The sequence below is a fragment of the Astyanax mexicanus genome, chromosome 12 (assembly GCF_023375975.1).
Source record: "Astyanax mexicanus isolate ESR-SI-001 chromosome 12, AstMex3_surface, whole genome shotgun sequence".
Lineage (NCBI taxonomy): Eukaryota > Metazoa > Chordata > Actinopteri > Characiformes > Acestrorhamphidae > Astyanax > Astyanax mexicanus.
The window spans coordinates 3603781-3625318 of NC_064419.1; the positions used below are offsets into that span (position 1 = coordinate 3603781).

General features: G+C 37.4%; 2 protein-coding genes across 3 annotated transcripts in view; both read right to left on the reverse strand.

Annotated features, from left to right (window-relative positions):
• bcap31 (B cell receptor associated protein 31) overlaps nucleotides 1-1858 on the reverse strand; it is a 33751-nt gene extending 31893 nt beyond the window's left edge. The window contains exon 1 of one of the 2 annotated variants that reach the window (XM_022670880.2): nucleotides 1639-1858. The gene's annotated coding sequence lies outside the window, so the exon portion shown is untranslated. The remainder of the gene's footprint in view (nucleotides 1-1638) is intronic. The other variant, XM_022670879.2, reaches the window with a different exon arrangement.
• Nucleotides 1859-2512: 654 nt separating this feature from the next.
• slc35a2 (solute carrier family 35 member 2) lies at nucleotides 2513-21537 on the reverse strand. The gene is made up of 5 exons (XM_007245851.4): nucleotides 21236-21537; nucleotides 17526-17708; nucleotides 12995-13146; nucleotides 10760-11472; nucleotides 2513-3245 (listed from the first exon to the last, which is right to left on the reverse strand). Exons 1-5 carry the CDS (start codon nucleotides 21306-21308, stop codon nucleotides 3218-3220), a joined length of 1149 nt encoding a protein of 382 aa, XP_007245913.3. The 5' UTR covers nucleotides 21309-21537; the 3' UTR covers nucleotides 2513-3217.
• Between the last annotated feature and the right edge of the window lies 1 nt (nucleotide 21538).

Genomic DNA, 21538 nt, shown 5'->3' on the forward strand with positions numbered 1-21538 from the left:
TATTGTTTAAGCAATAGTTTTAATTTTTAAACATTTAAAGGTGAGTATTATCGACCTGTAGCCTGCTGCTAACCCCGGCTAGCACTGCTGGAGCAGCATTAGCATTAGCCGCTAACTGCGCTAAGAGCTAGCTCTTTCGTCATTCAGAGATGAGTATATTAGACTGTAGTCTGTGCGTTTACAGTGTTAAAACAAGCTACGTGGGACAAACAGCTAGCCTATATCATCCTGATTTACTGGAACACTCAGGGTTCCTCAGTATAGCACTGTTGGGCAGCATTTACTAGCGCTAACCACTGCTAGCGCACGCAGTTAGCCATTAAAGCTAATGCTGCTGCACCCAGCCTTAGTGGAAATTTGGTAATCTAAGCTTACTGTAAATAAACAGAAGCGCTTCACCCACCAAATAAACAGTTTTTAGGAGAGAAATCTGTGTAGAAATAACATCTAGCACTTGTTTGACTTTAAAATATATATTTTTTTAAATTACAGTTTTGTTTACTTAGCATAACTTTACTGAACTTAGTTACCTCCTCAACACCACAACCCTGTTCCTTACTAGTGTTGCATAATGCATTTTATAATCTGGTGCACCTTATTGAATAAAGTAAATAAATGAATTCCCATTTTAAGCCTTTGTGTTCACAACACCAATTCTTTATTTTCTTGTTTTTTAAAAGCCTGACTTAACTTCCTGCAATTGGTCTGAAAGTCAGAACCATCTAGAAAATTCCAGATCAAATTCTGGTGCTTTGGTTCAGACTGTGGTTCACCCCCACTTTCACATCTGCTTCTTCTCTCTACCAGTCTTGGGAATGGTACTGGTGATGAGGGAGTTTATATGAACAGCCAATGAGCAATTGGCCATTGAAATTGCGTAAGAAATGTAGCAAAAATATAGATATTTTTAAATAAATAAACCAATTTTAAAGGTGGAGAGAGAAAAATTCAGCAACATTCCTCTTTCAGATGCTTCTGGAAGGCGTGGATCAGGCTGTAGGGCAAAAGTCATTTGCACAATCGGGTTGGGAAACAGTGTTGGAGTAGGTTAGCTGGATTATAGCAGTGGGTTGAGAAATGCAGACATGTGCTGATTAATAGGTGAATGGTTGCTAGTTATTTAACCTGGATAGCTAAAGGCAAAATAGCTACATAACACACATGGTTAAATAATACAGATTATGTGGCATATACTGAGTCCTAGTAAGAGCCACAAAAGTAAAGCCACATTCTCATCAATCTAATACTGTAAATACAACCTAATAACATAAATAAAAATGTGAGCTAAGTTATTAAATAACATTTCACAATAATTAAAACCTTGCTAACCTAACACAGCCCACGAAAATGCCATCCTTACATTCCAAACCATCCTTACAGTCCTGTCTTAGAGAAAGCTAGGCTCAGTTAAAGCTGTCTAACCTCCGTTCAGCTTTATAACAGAGTCAAAATCAGCTGAATTTGATTTTGTAGCTGTATTAATCTGATTTCTCGCAGCTCCAGCTGTGTTTATATGTAAGAGCTGGGTTGAGGCTGCTGAGCACTGTTTACAGCGCCCCGCCCCTATCTAAAGCACAGGTTTTAACAGCTTAAACAGCTCCATTAATTAAACACACACAAACGGAGAGCAGGACTTACGGCCTGTAGTAGAAAGGAGGGTAAACCCGCAGCTCTGTGTCTCTGAATTTGAGAGTCGCTGAAACAAACCGCCAGCCTAAACTTCAGCTTCAGCTTCTCTTCCGCTCTGCGTGGCCGCCGAGCCTGCCTTCCTGTTTCCAACAAAATAAAAGTCCCCAGCTCTCTCCCTCTCACTCGGAGACCAAAAACCAAAAGCCCCCCAAAAAATAATTATCAGCTCTCTCTCGCTTCCTCTCTCTTTTACCCTCGCTGAGGCCAAAGCCACCAACAAAATAAAAGTCCTTGCTCTCTCACATTTCTTCTCAAACCAACCACCAACAAAATAAAAGTCCCTGCTCTATCCCTCTCTTTCTAACCAACCCGCCAACAAAATAAAAGTCACTGCTGTCGCTCTCTCTCTTTCTTGTACCCTTGTAACGTTTATCTGTTGAAAAAAATGCTTAAATATAATAATAAAGATAAAAACAAATCATATATACTAAAATATGGATGATTTTAAATTTAAAATAATTTTTTTCTCTCTTTCTTTCTGTTTAGTTCAGTGTGCTTTACTGAAATTACAAAAATTACATTTGTATTTTTAAAGAATTGTATTCAAACAGTACAGAAATAAATTAATGGGAAATAACAAAAGTAAATATAATAAAAAAACATATAGTTTTTAGTTACTGAAATATGCATATGATTTAAAAAAAGACAACGTATATATTTCTCTTCCACTAACTTCTTTTTTTCTGGATTTTTCTTTAAACTGCTATTTTTCTAATAAACTTTATATTTTTATCTGCAAGCATCTGATTCACTCCCTGATTGGAACACTAGGCTTAATAGGAAAACCATGAAAAGAAAAGACATTTCATCAAATACATTTTTTTATTAAACAAGCATTTATTCAGTGCCATTTCAAGACATAAGCAAAAGACTATTTGCATAAATAAAAGAGAGAATTATATAAATGAAAGGCACATTTTTAGGCAGCCCTCGAAGGTTTGTTCAGTCTCGCTTTTGTAAGGACACTTGGGAGTGAAACAATAAGCCCATAACATTATCAAACAATTATATCAATGATATAATTTATAAGATCCACAAATGTACAGTAAATAAAGTATCTCAGCACAATTATATGTTTATCATTTCATACATTAAACATCATGGAGGAAATTCACACATGACATAAAAACACTAAAAATAAAAACAATTGAAATGCATGGAGTGTCTGTTTTTCTATCAGCACCCAGACTCAACCATAACTGATGGGTTCCTATGAGTGTATAAATTGCTGGATCCCAAACAGAACAGAACAGTAGTGAAATGTATGAGAAATTACAGTACATTATAAAGGTTCTAGCAGAGAATCACTTCAGTTTAAAACAAACAAGAACTAGCATAATTATTCTGTTATAATAAGTGTTAAAAAATAAGTAATTATTTCTAGTAACGGCAAAATTAATACTGCAATCCCATTAAGGCACTTTTTAAAAATCAAGTTATTATTCCTTTGCTTTTCCTTTGGTCCTGAGGTCCAGCGTGTTCCTGCTTGTTGTCGTTCATGCTTTCTTGTTTTTTTTTTCTTCACATTTTAGCTTCCCTTCTCCTTCTCTGGGCTCCTACGATACAAGAAAGGGGTTAAAAAAAGACAATGTTAATCCACAAAAACTATTTATTAAATAAGAGCATTGATCAACTGCTGTACTGTTTACAATTACTCATAAAAATGAGAAATAGGATAAGATTAAATGTGTAATTCCTTTTATTTGCAATTTGATTAAATAATTTAAAAAAACATCACTGTTTTTATATCATTTTTATACTGAAACCTCTCCAAACCATCACTGATTGGTGGAAACGTCACACTAGACCTCAAGCAGCTTGAACTGTGTCTCTCTCCACTCTTCCTCCAGACTCTGCTCCCTTGATTTACAAATGAAATTAAAATGTACTGATGATCAGTGATGGTTTGGAGAGACATGTCATCTCGTCTTATATAATATAAAACTTTTCAGAGACACTGATTTTTGGGTTTTCATTGGCTGTAAGCCATAATCATCAACAATAAAAGAAATAAATGCTTAAAATAGATCACTATGTGTGTAATACATCTATATAATAGGAGTTTCACATTTTGAACTGAATTACTGAAATAAAGTAACTTTTCACTGATATTAATTTTTTTTGAGTCCCACTAGGTTCAATAAATGTTATTGTTAATAAAGTTTATTTTAGTAATGAACTGTGGGCTACAGGGACTATGGGGTTAAATGATGCCATAAACGTTTTTTTTTTAGTTTGATAAAGATTGCTTCATAAACGTTCCATAAAAGAGATTCTCGTCGCTAATGTTATTATGTTAGCTAGCTCGCCGCTAATATTATTATGTTAGCTAGCTCGCCGCTAATGTTACTATGTTAGCTAGCACTTCGCTAACCTTAGTTCTCTCCCTGGTAATGTAGCTAACTCGTCGCTAATGTTACTATGTTAGCTAGCACTTCGCTAACCTTAGTTCTCTCCCTGGTAATGTAGCTAACTCGTCGCTAATGTTATTGTGTTAGCTAGCTCTCTGCTAATCTTGGTTCTCTCCCCAGTAATATAGCTAGATAACTTGCAGCTAACATTAGTATGTCAGCTAGCTCGCCGCTAAAATTAGCTAGCTCTCATTTAACCTTAGTTTTCTTTCCTGTAACGTTAGCTAACTCACCACTAAAGTTAGCATGTGTTTACTCACCGATAATTATTAAAATCACAGTCTTAAAAAAAATTAAATACCTACAGCAAATTTACAGTAAATTTAAGACAACTTAAGACCTTATTTACTCAGATTTTAATGTAAGACATTAAAAGACTTTAAGACCTGCAGGAACTCTGTTATATAATAAAATATACATAGTCACTTTAGTATTCTTTGCAGTTGTTTTGAAAATTATTTCACTTTGGATTTTGCCAGTCTTTGCTATTACTTGTGTGTTTTCGTGGATTTTGCTTTTAAAGACTTTTGCTTCTGAAATCTCTCATTTGCTTCTCGTTTCGCTTGAAACTCCCGTTTAATCAGCTTGGAGATTTAAGGGAAAGCAGAAGCAAAAGAAAGATTCCAGAAGGAAAACTCTTTAGAAGCAAAATCCCCAAAAACAAAAGCAAAGACCGTCAAAATCCTAAATCCAAAATAACTAAATTTATTAAATAATGTTTTTTTCTCTTTTGAATTTGCAACACACTTTTCCTTCTGAATCTTAAAATTTTGATTGCTGATTTTAAAATTTTGCGTAAAACTTTTAGCACAAAGTTCACTCCATTATCTTCTAACTGAGATACATTGAAGAATTCTGGTAATTTACGTAGGCTTTTCACGAACACACAATAACTTCTGAGGCTCAGATAACAAGCAGGGTGTGATCACTATTGGATTTTTATTGTCGGCCTCGAGAAAGAGGCCGCTCGGAGAAATGGATCCAGCCGCGGCTGTTCATTATCTTTTCACAGAGTATTTACACATCCATCAGACACGGTTCCAGAGACACGGTGGAGGAGCACACCGGTTATTAAACAGCTCTAGTGCTCATCCAGCACACATTACCCACAAATCAACTGCTGCCATGTGTGTGCAGTCTGAAAGGAAATAAAAAGGACAGAAAAATAAACCAAAAAAATGTAAAATGAACTGGACATTTGTGATATGTACACATGCAACTCCACAGTCAGTGTTAGTTATAAACCACAGATCACAGGCAGCTGCTGTTCTGATTGTATTCTTTGTGTTGGAGAAAACATTTCCAATCCCAAATCAATACGAGTGAGGGGTCTTTTATTAAACGTAACAAAACTTATAATTATAAAAACACTAATACCTTCTCATAACCATATTCTGACATGATTAAGCTGCTGTATTTATACCATAGTCGTCACACAAGACATTTATCATCATCATAATCTTTTGTTTGTCTTTTTGATTATATTTGATTTGATTTAATTTTGGAATGTTGGAAAAATCCAACATCTCCAACATATTAAGAATTAAATACTTTTCTATTAAAGGTTAAGGGTTTTACTTTTCCTATAAAGTTGTAATTTTGGAGATACTGGATTTTTGTAATTTATTAATGACAATATACAAAATATCCTTCACTATATTATAGGCAGCCCTTTAAAATAATAATAAACTACACTAACCTGCATTAATAATTTTGTTTGCTCATTTATAGCACATTAAGGTACGGTACATATCTTTTCTATTTGACTCTCACACCTGCAAAATGGGAATAAGGGAATACAATTTGAACTTGTATTGAGATTTGATTTCTTTAAGAACATTTTTACACAATGTAAGAAAAGAAAAATGGAAATACTTGGTTTTGTTCTGACCATGACAAAACACACAATCATTAGTTAGTTAGTTACGCCAGATTTTGGTAGAGATGCCACACAATTGATACCATCAGGATCCTTAATCTGACACTGGCTACTGGCATCATTTTGGATCCAAATTAAACATAAAAAACTGAATTGTGTTTAGGGCTGATGTACACAAAGCAAAGGAGATCATATGACACCTATTCATACCTACATAATTTTTTTAAACCATAACAGCAGAAGTGATGTAGTGTGATATAGATAAATAATACAGACACAAACTACCAGCAATTGATTTATGCTTGTTATTAAGAAAATGGCCATAAAATATTAATACTACGGCAATGTATTGGTTGTCGTAATTTTTAACATCATTTTTGTGGGTTAGTTTGTGTTACAATTATTTCTGGGGCAATATATCGTTAACACAAAAATAGTGATCGTGACAGTAAAACACTATTATTAGAATTAGGCCTGAGATGATAAACACTTACTACTCAGATAAGAAGCTTTTTTTTTGTAATCTCCACCCATTGTTACTGGGTTGGACAATTTTGTTTCTCATCTCTGAAACTCCAATCAATTAAACACACACTCACGCAGATGAAGTGTGTGAGTGTATCTCACTGGCTCTTTCTGTCACTGTTGTGATTTCAAACTGAAATATAACATAATATAGTGATACATTAAACTAAATTAAAAAAAAAAATCCATAAAATTATTAACTGATTTAACAATAAATAAACTTCAAATTGATTTGGGCTCATTGCAATGCAGCCCCTGAGAACAACCAGAAATCAAGAATACATAAAATCACTTTAAATAATAATAATAATACAAAAATACTTAATGTCCTTCAGATGTATGATGTCCAGCAGCTCTATCCCCATAAGTTTCCCGGATAAATATGCATTAAAACCTCCCACAAAAAAAACAGTAATAAATCCCTTCAGCCCCTAAACTACGGTTCAATCCCTCACCATTAGGTCACCAAAACACCACTGTGTGCTCCAGTGGATAAACGTACAATATGTGCACATAAAAATCATATAAGAAAAACAACATTCATGTGATATCCTCAAGTGTACATCTCTCAGACAGTTTTCCACACCTTCCATCCTTTGCATTTAAAAAAGAACTAATGAAAAATCAGTTTTGGCATTTTTTTTTTGTATTTGTATCAAATATTTTTACCCAAAAAAAAAAAAAAAAAAAAAAAACATTTGTACATTATGTAACATCAACTCTTGACTCTTTTTTTGTGTGAGCGAGAACCAAAGAAAGAAAAAAATAATAATATTTGGGATATATTCTTTTTTCTGTTATTTACATCTGTAAAATTCTCTTGACATTGGTAGTTCCTGTACTGTACAGTCACAAGTGCATTGAAAAAGGCACAGCTTTAACCATGTTTTTTAGCACTGGTGAAAAAAAAAAGAAAAATCTACCATCCCACTGATATACACCCCCACGCACCACCTCACACAGACAGACAGAGAGACAGAAAAGCAGGATAGACAGACAGACTCAATCGCATACATATACTTTAGCTGCGTTCCAAAGCTTAGGCTCCAGTCGAGGTGGGCTGCGTTCACAGTGATTTTAGGGACGCACCTGATGTATCCTTCCAAGCCCTTCCAAGTTACTAGGGCTGTAAAAAAAAAAAACAATATATCCAATATATTGTAGTATTGCAATATTTAGTTTTGCAGTACTGTATCAATTCTCAAAAACACATTATATATGTTTTACATGTATAATAAGTTCACGTATTAAGATTGGTGTTCGTAACCCTTGTATCATTATGCGTATTACAAACTAAACTTCTCGCCAAATCCCAGCCTTATCAATTTCCTACAGATCTCTGCACATGTACAACGTAAAGGGAACACAAAAATGGCGGGAAAAAAATTAAGTTTTCAAAGTAGAGTTTATTTTAAATGTTTTAATTGTATATTTTGGCCTCAGCTTTGGAACACAGCTCATGTTAGATGCTCTGTAGTTAGCACAGGACCAGATTGGACACTGTTTGTTAGGGGTCCACCAATATTTTCAGAAACATAAAAAGTAGCTGTCACCATAAAACTAAAAATATAATTAATTAAAGAGTCAAATTCTTTAGTGGCTTAATGTTGCCCAAATAATTGTAGTGGTTTTATGGTCCTGCAGTTATGACTCATTTAATGCAAACATTAAATTATTAGGAAGTACCCTGTTCAAGACTGCAGAGTTAATGTGCACTTATACTAAAGCTGAATAAGAGATAAACAGGATGAACTGTATTGGTGAACCCCAGTTCCAGTCAAAAGTGAAGTGAAACAGATGCACATTAGAGATTAAAGGGGTCCAAAAGCTTGAGATCACAAATGAAAAGCCTTTATTATACAGGACTCATTTCATTTTATATAAAAAATTCTGAGTAGACACCTTTTTCTTTATATAAAAAAACCTTAACTCAGCGTCATAAATTAGCTGATATCTTAATATTGCTGATGATGTACAGCTCTTTACACTGCATCAGAATTTCATGATGACCAGACCAATAGAAATGCTCCACAAAAACTTTGATTAAAAAAAAATATATATTTTTTTCCCAATTACTTTCCTTGAAAGTTAAATACACTTTTCCCATACATACATTTACTGTTTTAAAGATACAGTAAGAGGCATTCAACATTTTACTTGTGGTAAATTGCAATAAATCTCCTTAAATCTCTTGAATTTTGTATTTTGCTTCCAGAAAATTCCATATTTTCAATGTGGTCTCAATTTCTTAAATCCCTCTGAAAGTTGGTACATTTGAAAGACAGAGAAACAAAGCAGCAAACACCAAACAAACCAAACACACCACATAAAAAAGCTCCCAATCACAGACATTTCTACTGCATCCAGTTCCAGTCCAGTAAGGAAAAGAGAGGAGGGGGATACAAATGCACAGTTTGAATGAATGAAGTTCTATAGGATCAAATGAACTCAATCTGAGTCCACTCTCGAGTTTCCACTGAACAATGTGAATGATGCAGCCAGCGACAAAAGCACTGCATAGCGTAACGCCGTTCCTGCTCAACACAACTGACCATCAAACAGAGCAGAGTTGGGTTCCTAAACGCAGGAAAAGCTCAGACAGTGTCTGAGTGAGCGAGACTGCATGTCGTTTATTAGGCTATATTTTTCTTTTTTACTTAAGGCATATTAAAGAGTATTTTCGTATTAAAATTGGTTTGGGATACAAAATGATGGTATAAGAACGGCATTTCTTTTCCAAAAACAGTCAGTAAGGTAAGAAACATACTCAATAGAAGGATGCCAACTCAAATACAGACTCCAAAAGAACGCTACGCAAATCATAGCATGTGTAAATAGAACGGGGTTAAGCAATCTGTGCAAAAAAATATGCCAGCAGTTGCATTCTCGGCCGCTAAAGTCTGGTTTTTACCTCTGCATCGAGTCAATGCGATGCCTAAGGACTAGCCTGGCCGAGGATTAAACGCTGCTGTGCACGTTTTGCATCTTGCGTTGCATTCATTTTAGAAGGATGTGTAAAAAAAGACATAGTTAAAATCAAGTAAATCCCTACCTTTAGACCTTCCATATGTATGGAGAATAAGCTAATAGCTTACAACAGAAGCCTAGACTTGCTTGGAATGCAGCAAGTTGTGTTGGTACAATCAGAATGCAGATCATGCTGGAGTTGCATTATAAAATTATAAATCGACACTCATTTTGAATGGAACTAAAGCAAAAAATAAAAAAAAGCTATGCTACAAGCTATGCTTGTATATGTTCGCATTCTTGAGTGTATTTAAGTATGTTTCAGGCCTTACTGTGCTTCAAACAAGTTCAACTCACTGACAAATAAAATACTGCAATGATGTATCCATTTGCAATGCCTTAATATAGCCTAAATACTAAATAAATATACTAATAAATACAGACTGTAAATGCTACAGTTGAATATGAAGTCTCTTAAGTCAAGATTTTGGCACTCACATTGTCCTCTTTAAAAGTTCAGCACTTTCTTAGTAGCACCTTAAACAAGGAGCTTTCATTAGATATATATAAGCAGCTATCACATTCTTGTGTTTGATTGGCCTTGACCAAAACGACTGCACATCAGTCAGTGTCTTTAATGAATATATATGTTCACTTCATTTGCCCAGTGTGTCTCTTGTTTTGTCTGTGTTTAAGGCAAACAGGAGGAAACAATGAAAGACGGCCAGGTCTTATCTATCACTGGAAGTGATAAAAACACACACGCTAAAGAGTCTTTGTGCTTTTTTTTTCAGGATTAATCATCTTAAAAACTCCAAGGCAGACAGTTAAGACCACGATCTGGCCCAGAGGTGCCTAATCCACGTCTGGAAAGCTATGCTACTTCAGTACCGAGTCCTGTCCCCAGCAAAGCAAACCTGTTCCAGTTAATTACAGTTTTGAACAGTATCTGAAAATGAGAGCTTGGTGTGTTGCACCAGGTCTGGAACTGAACTGGAACTGTTGGGAAAGCAATTCTCCAGGAGGAGGAGATCAGTGGAGCCTTGACACCAAGACAACCCAGCACATAACCCAAAGGCTGCTTCTTTCAACTTAGAAAAAGATCCCCCAAAAATTCAACCCAAAAGCAGCAGAAGGAAGCGTTAAAATGAGGAGGGAGGGAGGGATTACTGAAGAAGACAGCAGCAGTTATGAAGTTTCAGGGAGTAAAAAAGAGAGAGAGAGAGGCAGATGAGGGGGAGAGGCAGAGAGAAAACCTTGCAGACAGGTTCATTTCACCAGCACTGACTTTGGAAGGAACGCATCCGTCTCTGAATCTCCGCCGTTGGCTCTGCTGCTGTGGCTGGACGAGGAAAGGGAGGAGCTACTGCTGGTCGGCGGCACCGCAGCTTTGGGTAAGCTGTACATATACACGGCTCCTATGACCAGCCCGGCGCCCAGCGTGAACATCAAGTCCACGTGGAAACCGAAGAGGTAGATGGACATAACTGTGGACACGATGATGGAGAAGGAGGTGGCGAAGCCTTTCAAGATGTTGTCCGCATACTTCACCACCACCGCCACCAGCAGGCCCCCGAATGCCTGGTTGAAGATCACGCCCCACACCATGGACGTGTAGCCAAACGTGAAGCCCTTCTCAGCGATGGCAGCACCATCGTTCCACCACATGCCCAGCAGGCCCAGCACAGTGCCAAAAATGCCCAGCTGCACGTTCCTGAGCCACACAGAGGCCGAGCTGCCCTTCAGGATCTTCTCAAAGTAAACCCCAGCGAAGCCCGAGGACAGGCACGACACCACCACCGCCACAAGGCCTTTGGCGTAGTTCTGGTTAGTGGACGAGGTGATGGCCTCCTTCTGCTTGCTGCTGTCTTGCTGCACCTGGACGATGGCCACACCAGCGAAGAGCAGAAGCAGGGAGACCCACTGGACTCGCGACAGGCTCTTCCTCAGCATCAGCACTGAGAATAACGCCGTGGTCAGGATCTTCAGCTGGTACGTCACCTACACAGAGAGAGAGAGAGAGAGAGAGTGATAGGACACGAGTGGGGGAGAGTCTTGAGATAAACTCAACTAGAAGAGTGACAAAGATGAGCACAATGTTAACAGAGTAAGAAAAAAAAGAGAAAAAAAAGAGAAGTGGAAAAAGACACTCATGGACAAAAAAAAAAATACAAAATCACCAGTCATGCAGTCAAGTGTTCTACTAAAAGCGTAGAACACTTACCAACCTGCAAACTGCCCTATAAAAAAAAGGTTTCCAGGGGCTACTTTTGGCTAGTGTACGTCTTGGTGAGAGATTGTGGGCTGCTAGACATGCCTCTACAACACAATCGAAGACAGCCCAATTAAGGCCCAATCCCCTTTTACCTGTTGGCCCTATCATTTAGACCTTTCCCTCTGTTTTGCGCCTAGGGGAGTGTAGGGTCTTCCAATTCTTGTTAGGCTTGAAGGGGAGAGGCACACTTAAACAGAGGGCTATGAGAATCACTGACAAAATGCAGCACAAGCAACCAAAAAAAAACTCTAAATTATGATAAGCATCATATAACCATAGTATAATGTGAAATTTCCATATTGTATAGCCATTTTCTTCATAACAAGTCTAAAAGAAATTGTTAGTAGATCGTCTCAGTAGCTAGCTAGCTAGTTAACTTTCTCGTGTTCCACCTTAAATGGTGCAAAAGATGGCAGAGGCTTCTGCATTTAAGATGGAACTGAAAAATAAATTAAAATAAATGCTAATAAAAGCCCATTTCAGCTACACATTGCAGAGGAATTAAGAAATAGACAATACTAATTAATCCCCTTTTGGAAAAGATAAAATGTTCTTAAATTAACTAGTTAACCAGAAGTTAAGTTGCTGAATGTGCTAGCAGTGAAGCTAGGTGCTACACTGCTATATATTTGTATCGGTTGCTTGAAGCGTTGTCCCAATTCTTAGGGTAAGAATTTTACATCAAATTACACTCAAAAAACAAGGGGTTATAGGTACAGTAGGGAAATGGGATTGGCCTTTTTTTTTTGCATGTACTGTCATTTTTGTACTATAAAGGTGCGCTTAAAATATTTTAATTTTAACAAAAAAAAATCATCAGTGCATCTTATAATCCAGTAAATTTATGAATTTATGAATCAGGTCAGGTATTAAGGAGCAGTAAAGCCACTCCGCTAAATTACCTAGAGGCTTGAGCAATATTAGCATTAGCCGCTAACCGCGCTAGATTAGGTGAGTGAGCCTGAAGGTGAGGAAGGCCTGAAGCCTGCTGCTAACCCCGGGTAGCACTGCTGGAGTTACGTATTTATTCCATTCTAACTCCTTCTCCTTCTCCTTATTGGTGCCTTTTTTGTCAACGAGTGTAGAAATAAAGTGTGTGATAGGATGGTGTTAGAATGGAAAAAGAAGAAAACTCTCAACAAAAGGACGGAAAGAAGGTGGACAGGACACAAATGAAAGAAGTAAAACAGAGAAAGAGAAAGAAATAAAAGCAAAAAAACAAGGAAGAATTGGCTGAGGGTTCCTCACCTGGAACGTGGCTGCTGGTAAGTTGGAAATGGCCACGTACTGCAGGTTGTTCTGTAAGGTGTAGATGAGTGATGGGACGGCTAACTTCAGCGTGTCCCTGTACTGTACCACTATAGAGTCGTACAGCAGAGCCACAAAATCTCTGATATTTCCTGCATTTACAGACAGAAACAGATTCTGTATCATCCAGAATTTAACCAGTCAGCACAGAAATACAATAAATACTATACAACTAATACAACTAATACTAATAAAAATGTTATTAAGTTGGCTTGGAAAAGCCAACTTCTTGTTCTTCGTAATCTTCTTATTATTATTATTATTATTATTCTTACGCCTTTTTTTCTGTACGCTACTCCTCCTAGAGCTTTCAACGTAGAATCACGAAACTTTCACGGATCGTAGGACCTATGCCAACTTAGCGTGCTTGTGCTTTTTGGAGCGATTTATCGTACGGTTTTCGTAAAAACTTCGTAAACGTACGCATTTTTTCCCCATAGGAATGAATGGGGCGAAATTTTAAACGTCCGTAACCGCCACAATTTTTGAGATACGAAAACCAAATTTGGCGAGCTTATAGATCTTACCGAGATCTTTAAATTAATAGCAGGTTGCGAAGCGATACGACGTACGGTTTTCGTACAATTTTCGTACGAAGTTTTCCCATAGAAATGAATGGGGGGCCCAGAGTTCCATCTCGCACACGAGCAGCTCTGCGCACGGAACCCCTTCTCTCCCCTGCTCCTCCAGTACTGTGAGTGTATGGAGGAGCTGCTGTATGGAGCAGCTATCAGTCAAAAGTTTGGACACCCCGGCACCCCAGCCAGGGTTTAGCAACCACCTATTAACTGCTTAGCAACCACTCTCTCTTTCTCACTCTCTCTTTCGCTCTCTACTTCTCTAATTCTCACTCTCTTTCCCACTCTCTCTCTATTTCTATATTTCTCACTCTTTCTTTTGCTCTCTACTTCTCTACTTCTCACTCTCTCTTTTGCTCTCTACTTCTCTATTTCTCACTCTCTTTTGCTCTCTACTCTATTTCTCACTCTTTCTCACTCTCTCTCTACGTCTCTATTTCTCACTCTATTTCTCACTCTCTCTCTACTTCTCTATCTCACTCTCTCTTTCTCACTCTCTCTACGTCTCTATTTCTCACTCTCTCTACTTCTCTATCTCACTCTCTCTTTCTCACTCTCTCTCTACTTCTCTAATTCTCACTCTATCTTTCCCACTCTCTCTCTACTTCTCTATTTCTCACTCTTTCTTTTGCTCTCTACTTCTCTACTTCTCACTCTCTCGTTTGCTCTCTACTTCTCTGTCTCACTCTCTCTTTTGCTCTCTACTTCTCATTCTCTCTTTTGCTCTCTACTTCTCTATTTCTCACTCTCTCTCTACGTCTCTATTTCTCACTCTCTCTCTACTTCTCTATTTCTCACTCTCTCTTTCTCACTCTTTTCTACGTCTCTATTTCTCACTCTCTCTACTTCTCTATTTCTCACTCTTTCTCACTCTCTCTATGTCTCTATTTCTCACTCTCTCTCTACGTCTCTATTTCTCACTCTCTCTCTCTACTTCTATATTTCTCACTCTCTCTACTTCTATATTTCTCACTCTCTTTTTCACTCTCTCTCTACGTCTCTATTTCTCTTTATTTCTCACTCTCTCTACTTCTATATTTCTCACTCTCTTTTTCACTCTCTCTCTACGTCTCTATTTCTCACTCTCTCTCTACTTCTCTATTTCTCACTCTCTTTCTCACTCTCTCTCTACGTCTCTATTTCTCACTCTCTCTCTACTTCTCTATTTCTCACTCTCTCTTTCTCACTCTCTCTACTTTTCTATGTCTCTTTCTTTCTACTTTTCTATTTCTCTATTTCTCTCTTACTCTCTCTTTATTTCTCGCTCTTCTCTCTACTTCTCTTTCACTCTACTTTTCTGTCTTGCTTTCTCTTTCTATCTATCTCTCTACTACATCCTTTTTCTTTCTCTACTTCTTTATTTCTCGATCTCTCTTTTTCCCTAATTCTCTTTCTCTCGCTCAATATTTCTCTCTACTTGTCACTCTTTTTCTCACATTCTCGGGTGTTCTTTCTCTACTTCTCACGCTGATTTTCTCTCTACTTCTCTATTTCAGGCTCTCCCTTTTTCTGTACTTCTACATTCAACACTCTTTCTTTTTATCTACTACTGCCTAGGAACCAGTTAGATACACCTTAGCAACCACCTGGAAAACATTAGCAACTGCCTAGCAACCACTTAGCAACCATGTGTAATACGTTAGCAACTGCCTAGCAACCAGATAGCAACACCTTAGCAACCACCTGGAAAACGTTAGCAACTGCCTAGCAACTGCTTAGCAACCACTTTAGAAATGGTAGCAACTGCCTAGCGACCAGTTAGATACACCTAGCAACACCTTAGCAACCACCCCAGATACCATAGCAACATCTTAGCAACCACCTAGCAACACCTTAGCAACCACCCTAGACACCATAGCAACACCTTAGCAACCGCCTAGCAACACCTTAGCAACCACCTTGCAACCACCTAGCAACACCTTAGCAACCACCCCGGATACCATAGCAACACCTTAGCAACCACCTAGCAACACCTTAGCAACCACCTAGCAACACCTTAGCAACCACCCTGGATACCATAGCAACACCTTAGCAACCACCTAGCAACACCTTAGCAACCACCTAGCAACACCATAGCAACCACCTAGCAACCACCTAGCAACACCTTAGCAACCACTCTGGATACCATAGCAACACCTTAGCAACCACCTAGCAACACCTTAGCAACCACCTAGAAACACCTTAGCAACCACCCAGGATACCATAGCAACACCTTAGCAACCACCTAGCAACACCTTAGCAACCACCCTGGATACCATAGCAACCGCCTAGCAACACCCTAGCAACCACCTAGCAACACCTTAGCAACCACCCTGGATACCATAGCAACACCTTAGCAACCACCTAGCAACACCTTAGCAACCAACCCGGATACCATAGCAACACCTTAGCAACCACCCCGGATCCCATAGCAACACCTTAGCAACCACCTAGCAACCCTCTAGCAACCACCTAGCAACACCTTAGCAACCACCCCAGATACCATAGCAACACCTTAGCAACCACCTAGCAACACCTTAGCAACCACCCCAGATACCATAGCAACCAGTTAGCAACCACCTGGAAAATATTAGAAACTGCCTAATAACCACTTAAAAACCATTTGGAATACGTTAGGAATTGCCTAGCAACAAGTTAGCAACAGCTTAGCAACCACCTGGAATATGTTCGCAACTGCCTAGCAACCAATTAGCAAGCACTAAGCAACGATGTGGACTACATTAGCAACTGCCTAGCAACTACCTAGCAACCACTTAGCAACACTTTACTTTATAAGATAATTATAAGCTTTTCACCATGTTAGCCAAAACTTTTTGGACTTCAACATTTAGCCGAAAGTCAACAGCATAGCAACCACTCTTCACACGCTTTAGACAGAAATATCTTAGCAACCATTTTAACTATTCAACGTTATTTAACTATTTAACGTACTTTTCCAAGCCAACTTAAAGTTCGTTATCGAACTTTCCTTTTCTAGTTATTATTATTATTTTTTTTACATGCCTAATAATGAACAGTTTCAGTCATTTCTAACACAGATGTGTAACTTGTCTAGTATCTAGATAAGTAAATGTACTGCCAATAAAATTAGAACTACAGATCAACAGCAGATTGATGTAACCATATTGAGACTATTTTTAATTCCAATGAGCTTTGGAGAACTGGAACTGTGTTCTCTGGAATGATGGAGTTCCATCCAGTCCAATAGGGATGAAGAGAAAAGGTGATGGTGCAGCATCCTGACTTCACTAAAGCTCCTGTTTTGCTGAATGCAATTAAACAAAAACTTCAACAAAAGCAGAATAAATCGTATTTCACACACCTATATACCTGTGTTACTGCGATGTGACAATTAAACTATTGTTTTAAAAAATCTTGCCATTGGTTCTGCTTTGATATTTTTTTTCCCACATATGATTTTATGATTTCTACTCTTAATTTTTTTTTTTACCATATTTGTTTTATATCTTTTTTTATTATAGCTTTTCTTATTAAAATGCAGTTTTTTTATTATTATTTATTTTATTGAAAAAATTGTCAATCCCTTCCCTATGTAATTGCTCAGCTACATTGTAAATGAGTGCCACCCTTAAATCAAACTGTAAGCTAACTAGCAAATTAAATCTGGAAAGTACATCTCTGTGGGATATTTTAGAACTTTGGAAGATGATTTAAGACATTCAAAGACAAATTAAAGCCTTAGTTGTACACAAAAGGTTTTAATACCTTTTTATTTTAATAGATTTTTAGGGATCTGCAGGCACCCTGTTTAAAACATGATGTTCAAGCGTGGTTGAGACACCCATAGTTGAGACTTCCAAGCTTAAATCAACCATAATGACCAATTTAGTCAAGAAACTCGATTAGGAAAGATTAGGATCGGGAATACATACCCTTCTTTTCAAACAGGAGGATGATGAGACAGGTGATGACTTTAAGGACCTCTGCCATGACAACAGCAGACGTGGCGAAGAAACGGTCTCCCGGTAACGTCCGCACGTACCGGATGCTGAGGATGAGCGAGGCATTCTGAATCACCAGAACAGCCAAACTGATGTACTTCAGCTTCTTGTTCGCTGTGGACAAACACAACAGTTAGAAACAGTCAAAACAGTTTTAACTGTATTAAATCAATAGTGAGAAAAAAAGACCTTTGTGTAAACAGAATGAGTGAAGCAATCGGTCAGTTCTGAGTCTCACAACCATGCTTTTTATGTTTGTTTAAACTTGTGTTCTTGACATAATCTGAAGCTAGACATGCTGCTGTGAGAATGCTGCTGAAATCATAATGTGTTGACATTGTGGGAAATTCACACAGACCATACAGTCAAAAGACAAAAGATGAAGAAACTTATCTTAAGATTTTTATTACACAATTATTGTTTGTTCTATTCATATGTTGCAGGTTAAAACAAAGCCTTTCAGCTGCAGTTTGCAGCTCTTTTTATTCTGGTCCCTGGTCTTAAAGTGATGGAGGGCATTGCTGTCATAAACTAAACAAATCATAAGAAAAAAGAAAAAATCAGGAAGGTAGAGAAAAAGGACCAATATCCAATAGAATAAAAGGCCTAAAAAATATCCAGTATAAGAGCACAACAATAATAGATTAAAAAACATTTACAAAACTAAAAAAAAAAACAGAATTTTTCACTTTTCTTCCCCTTCCCCCTTTTTCTTTCTTCTTTCTTCTTCTTCTATTTACTTCCCCCTACACTTCCTTCCCTTTTTTTAATGTATTAAGAAGAAATTTAATAAGGCTGTTTTTCTATTATAGCTATATAAACCTATAATTTTAGAGGCAAACAATTAACCTTTTAGAGAATTAGACCAGTGTGAGATTGCTGTAAGTAGGCCTTATGTTATCGGCTTATTGTACAATATAAAAAAAAATAACCTTAATCATTTTTGCAGAGCTTGACACACTGCAAACTTTTCATGTCCCAAAAACTCTCAATAATTAAAAGCCTATTGTATTTCAAATTAGTGTAAATGTTATTAGTATGATACCATACCGTGGTTTTAAAAAGAAAATAAAAATAATAATAATAATTTTAGCCATATTAATGAAAAAATTAATAAAATGCTATAGTAATAATATACTTTTGTGAATCATTTCTGGATCTTTAAGAATCTAACAGACAGAAGTCTATGCACAAGCTTAGACTGGGGCACAAATGACTTCAGTACACTCAAGCACCATCACTCCATCATTAACGTTCAAACAAAATTCTATTTACCTAATCACTCATGTACACCACTCTAAATCCCTCACAGAGATTAAGTACTTGATGTCCAATCTCAAGAACAAAAAATCTGGCTCTTCAAAGCTGTGAAAGATCAATTCGTGCTGTTTAAATTGGCTTGTTTTATTTGACTGGACTGAGGACACGCCCACTGCTGACGGCACCCAGGAGGATATTACCTCCGCCTTGGCAACACCCCAGTTACGCAACAACAAACGCTCCATTCATACAGGCAGAGACACCGTCAGCCAACTGACCTGCACACGTTGCACAGTATAGCAGTGTGACTGCATACTACAGGGATTATATTACAGAGAGAAACAATATAAACCTACTGGTGCAAAACACACACACACACACAAACACAGAACATATAACACAATCCCATCAAGCATTATACACACTGAAATTCATCCACAACCAACTATTAGACTGTGTAATAAAGTGATAAAGACCAGAAATACTGGATTTTTTCATCTTTTCAAACTGAACAAAGCATCTGAGACGGTATGTGGTTTAAATACCAGCTCAGGTCTGATAAAAGGACGAGGCGTGGAAAGGCAGGAATGACTGGAAGCTGAAATCCACTCCACTGGAAATGTGAGTTTTTGTAAAAGCATTAAAAAGATGAGGCACTTTCTCTAAAACTCAAATTCTAAAACAGATCAGTCAGTTCATCTCAACAACACTGACAGGCTGTCCCTGAAATATGATAATTTTATTTCCAGATCAAAATAATGAAATACCACTGAAATCTGTCATTCAATAAAAAATCTCATAGTTTCTACAGTCAATCTAACCAGCACAGTGAGCTCAAACATTCTTCATTTAAAATCGTGACAAAGTTACTGCTTCATTACTCCATGTGGTGGCATTCATCAAATGAATAGGGTAAAGCTGCAGTGAAAAATATTGGTTGTATTTTGTAAAATTGACTCCAGTAAATCTATAACTTACACATGTAAATTTAAAATTAACTGGCTGATCACATCAGTGTTTACTACATTATGAAACATTACATTACTTTAAATTACAATTTGTATCACTTTAGAGCAGCTGTGAGTGTAAAAATGTCAATTTATTAAAATGAGACAAAAGATCAGCTGAATGTGTCATATAATGCCCTATGTTAAACCAATACAATTAATTTACTGTAGAAATAAGTAAATAACATAAGTAAAATATTGTATTACCTATCTTGGTAATACATGTGATACATCAATACATTGAATACTGAGGTCATCCAGACTATAAAGAAACACATAAGGAATCAAGTACTCACTTGAAAGTGAACTTCTAAACTTTTTAAAATTACTAAAGTACTCTAAAGTGTTTAGATATCTGGGGTGCTGGTAACTCTTGGTCTTCTTTTCCTGAGATGATCCTGATGAGTATCAGTTCCATCATAAAGTTTTTGAGGATGTTTGTGGTGACTGCATTTGAGGATACTTTTAAAGACCTTAATTCCTTAAAATATTTTTTCTTTACACAGTTGAATAGTTTTTTATTCTCATAATATGGATTAGAACGTTTCTCAAATAGAGCTATTCTCTGTATACCTGTAACTCTACCTCTTTACAGCTTTACAACTGATGCTCTCAAACACTTAAAAAAAAAACAGAAGTAGAGAAGCTTAATTAACTCTTGACAGGTTCACCACAGCTGTTAACTGAAAGCCTGAAATTCCGGGTGACTCTACCTCATAAAGCTGACTGAGAAAATACTGGTCAAGATATGTAAGAGGTGCTACTTTGAATAATCTAAAATATAAAACATATTCTGGTTTGTTTAAGACTTAGTAATTAAGTAACACGTGCCCACAGTAAACATTTACACATTTAAAATGTACTAGATATTGTCATAGGGTTATTAGATTTAGTTAAATACTTATACACATACAAAATCCCACTGGTTTAGAGAGCTGTACACGTCACCCAGGTAACCTACACTTCCTGTAGGACCACTTCAGAAGCTGTAACCTACATAAATCCTTTATTTCACTTTAATTAAACATATTTAACAGTGGATTTTATAACTTTCTGCTGTCTTTTCAGGTCTTATTCATTTTTCAAAGAAATCCATCTGTTTTAGTACAACATTTAGCAGGTTTTAAAGCTTCTATGAGAGCTAATTATTTATCTAGCTATCTAGGTTACCTGGTCAGAGTTTCCAGGTGTTCCCTCACCTGTCAGGTGAGTTATATCCGAGCTTTAGCTATTTTATTTCAGCACATATATAAACAGAAGCTAAGAGACAAGAGATGACACGTTTAAGCTCATAATTCACCCCCAAAGCTTTAACAAAACAACCGTAAACAACCGTAAACAACCGAAACCAGGGACCACATGACCCGAGCCTACCTTCGCTCTGTCTGCGGGAGGGGAGCTTGTCTTCCCCGCCTGCCGAACCCGGACTCTCGCTGCCCGCTGCCATGCTGGCACTGAGGCCGCCGCTCAGCTCCGAGCTACAGCCCCGACACCCTCCTCCCTAACCCCGCGAACTGCTGCTCCCCTGAAGCCGGATAAATTCTCCTGAAGGCCGGTAGTTTCGCAGCGCTAAAGCTGCAGAACATTTCCTAATAAAACAGTGAGGAGAGGAGCTGTAAACGGTGTCGACGTCCACATACACACAGCTCCTCCACTTATTTCCTCATAGGAGCCCCG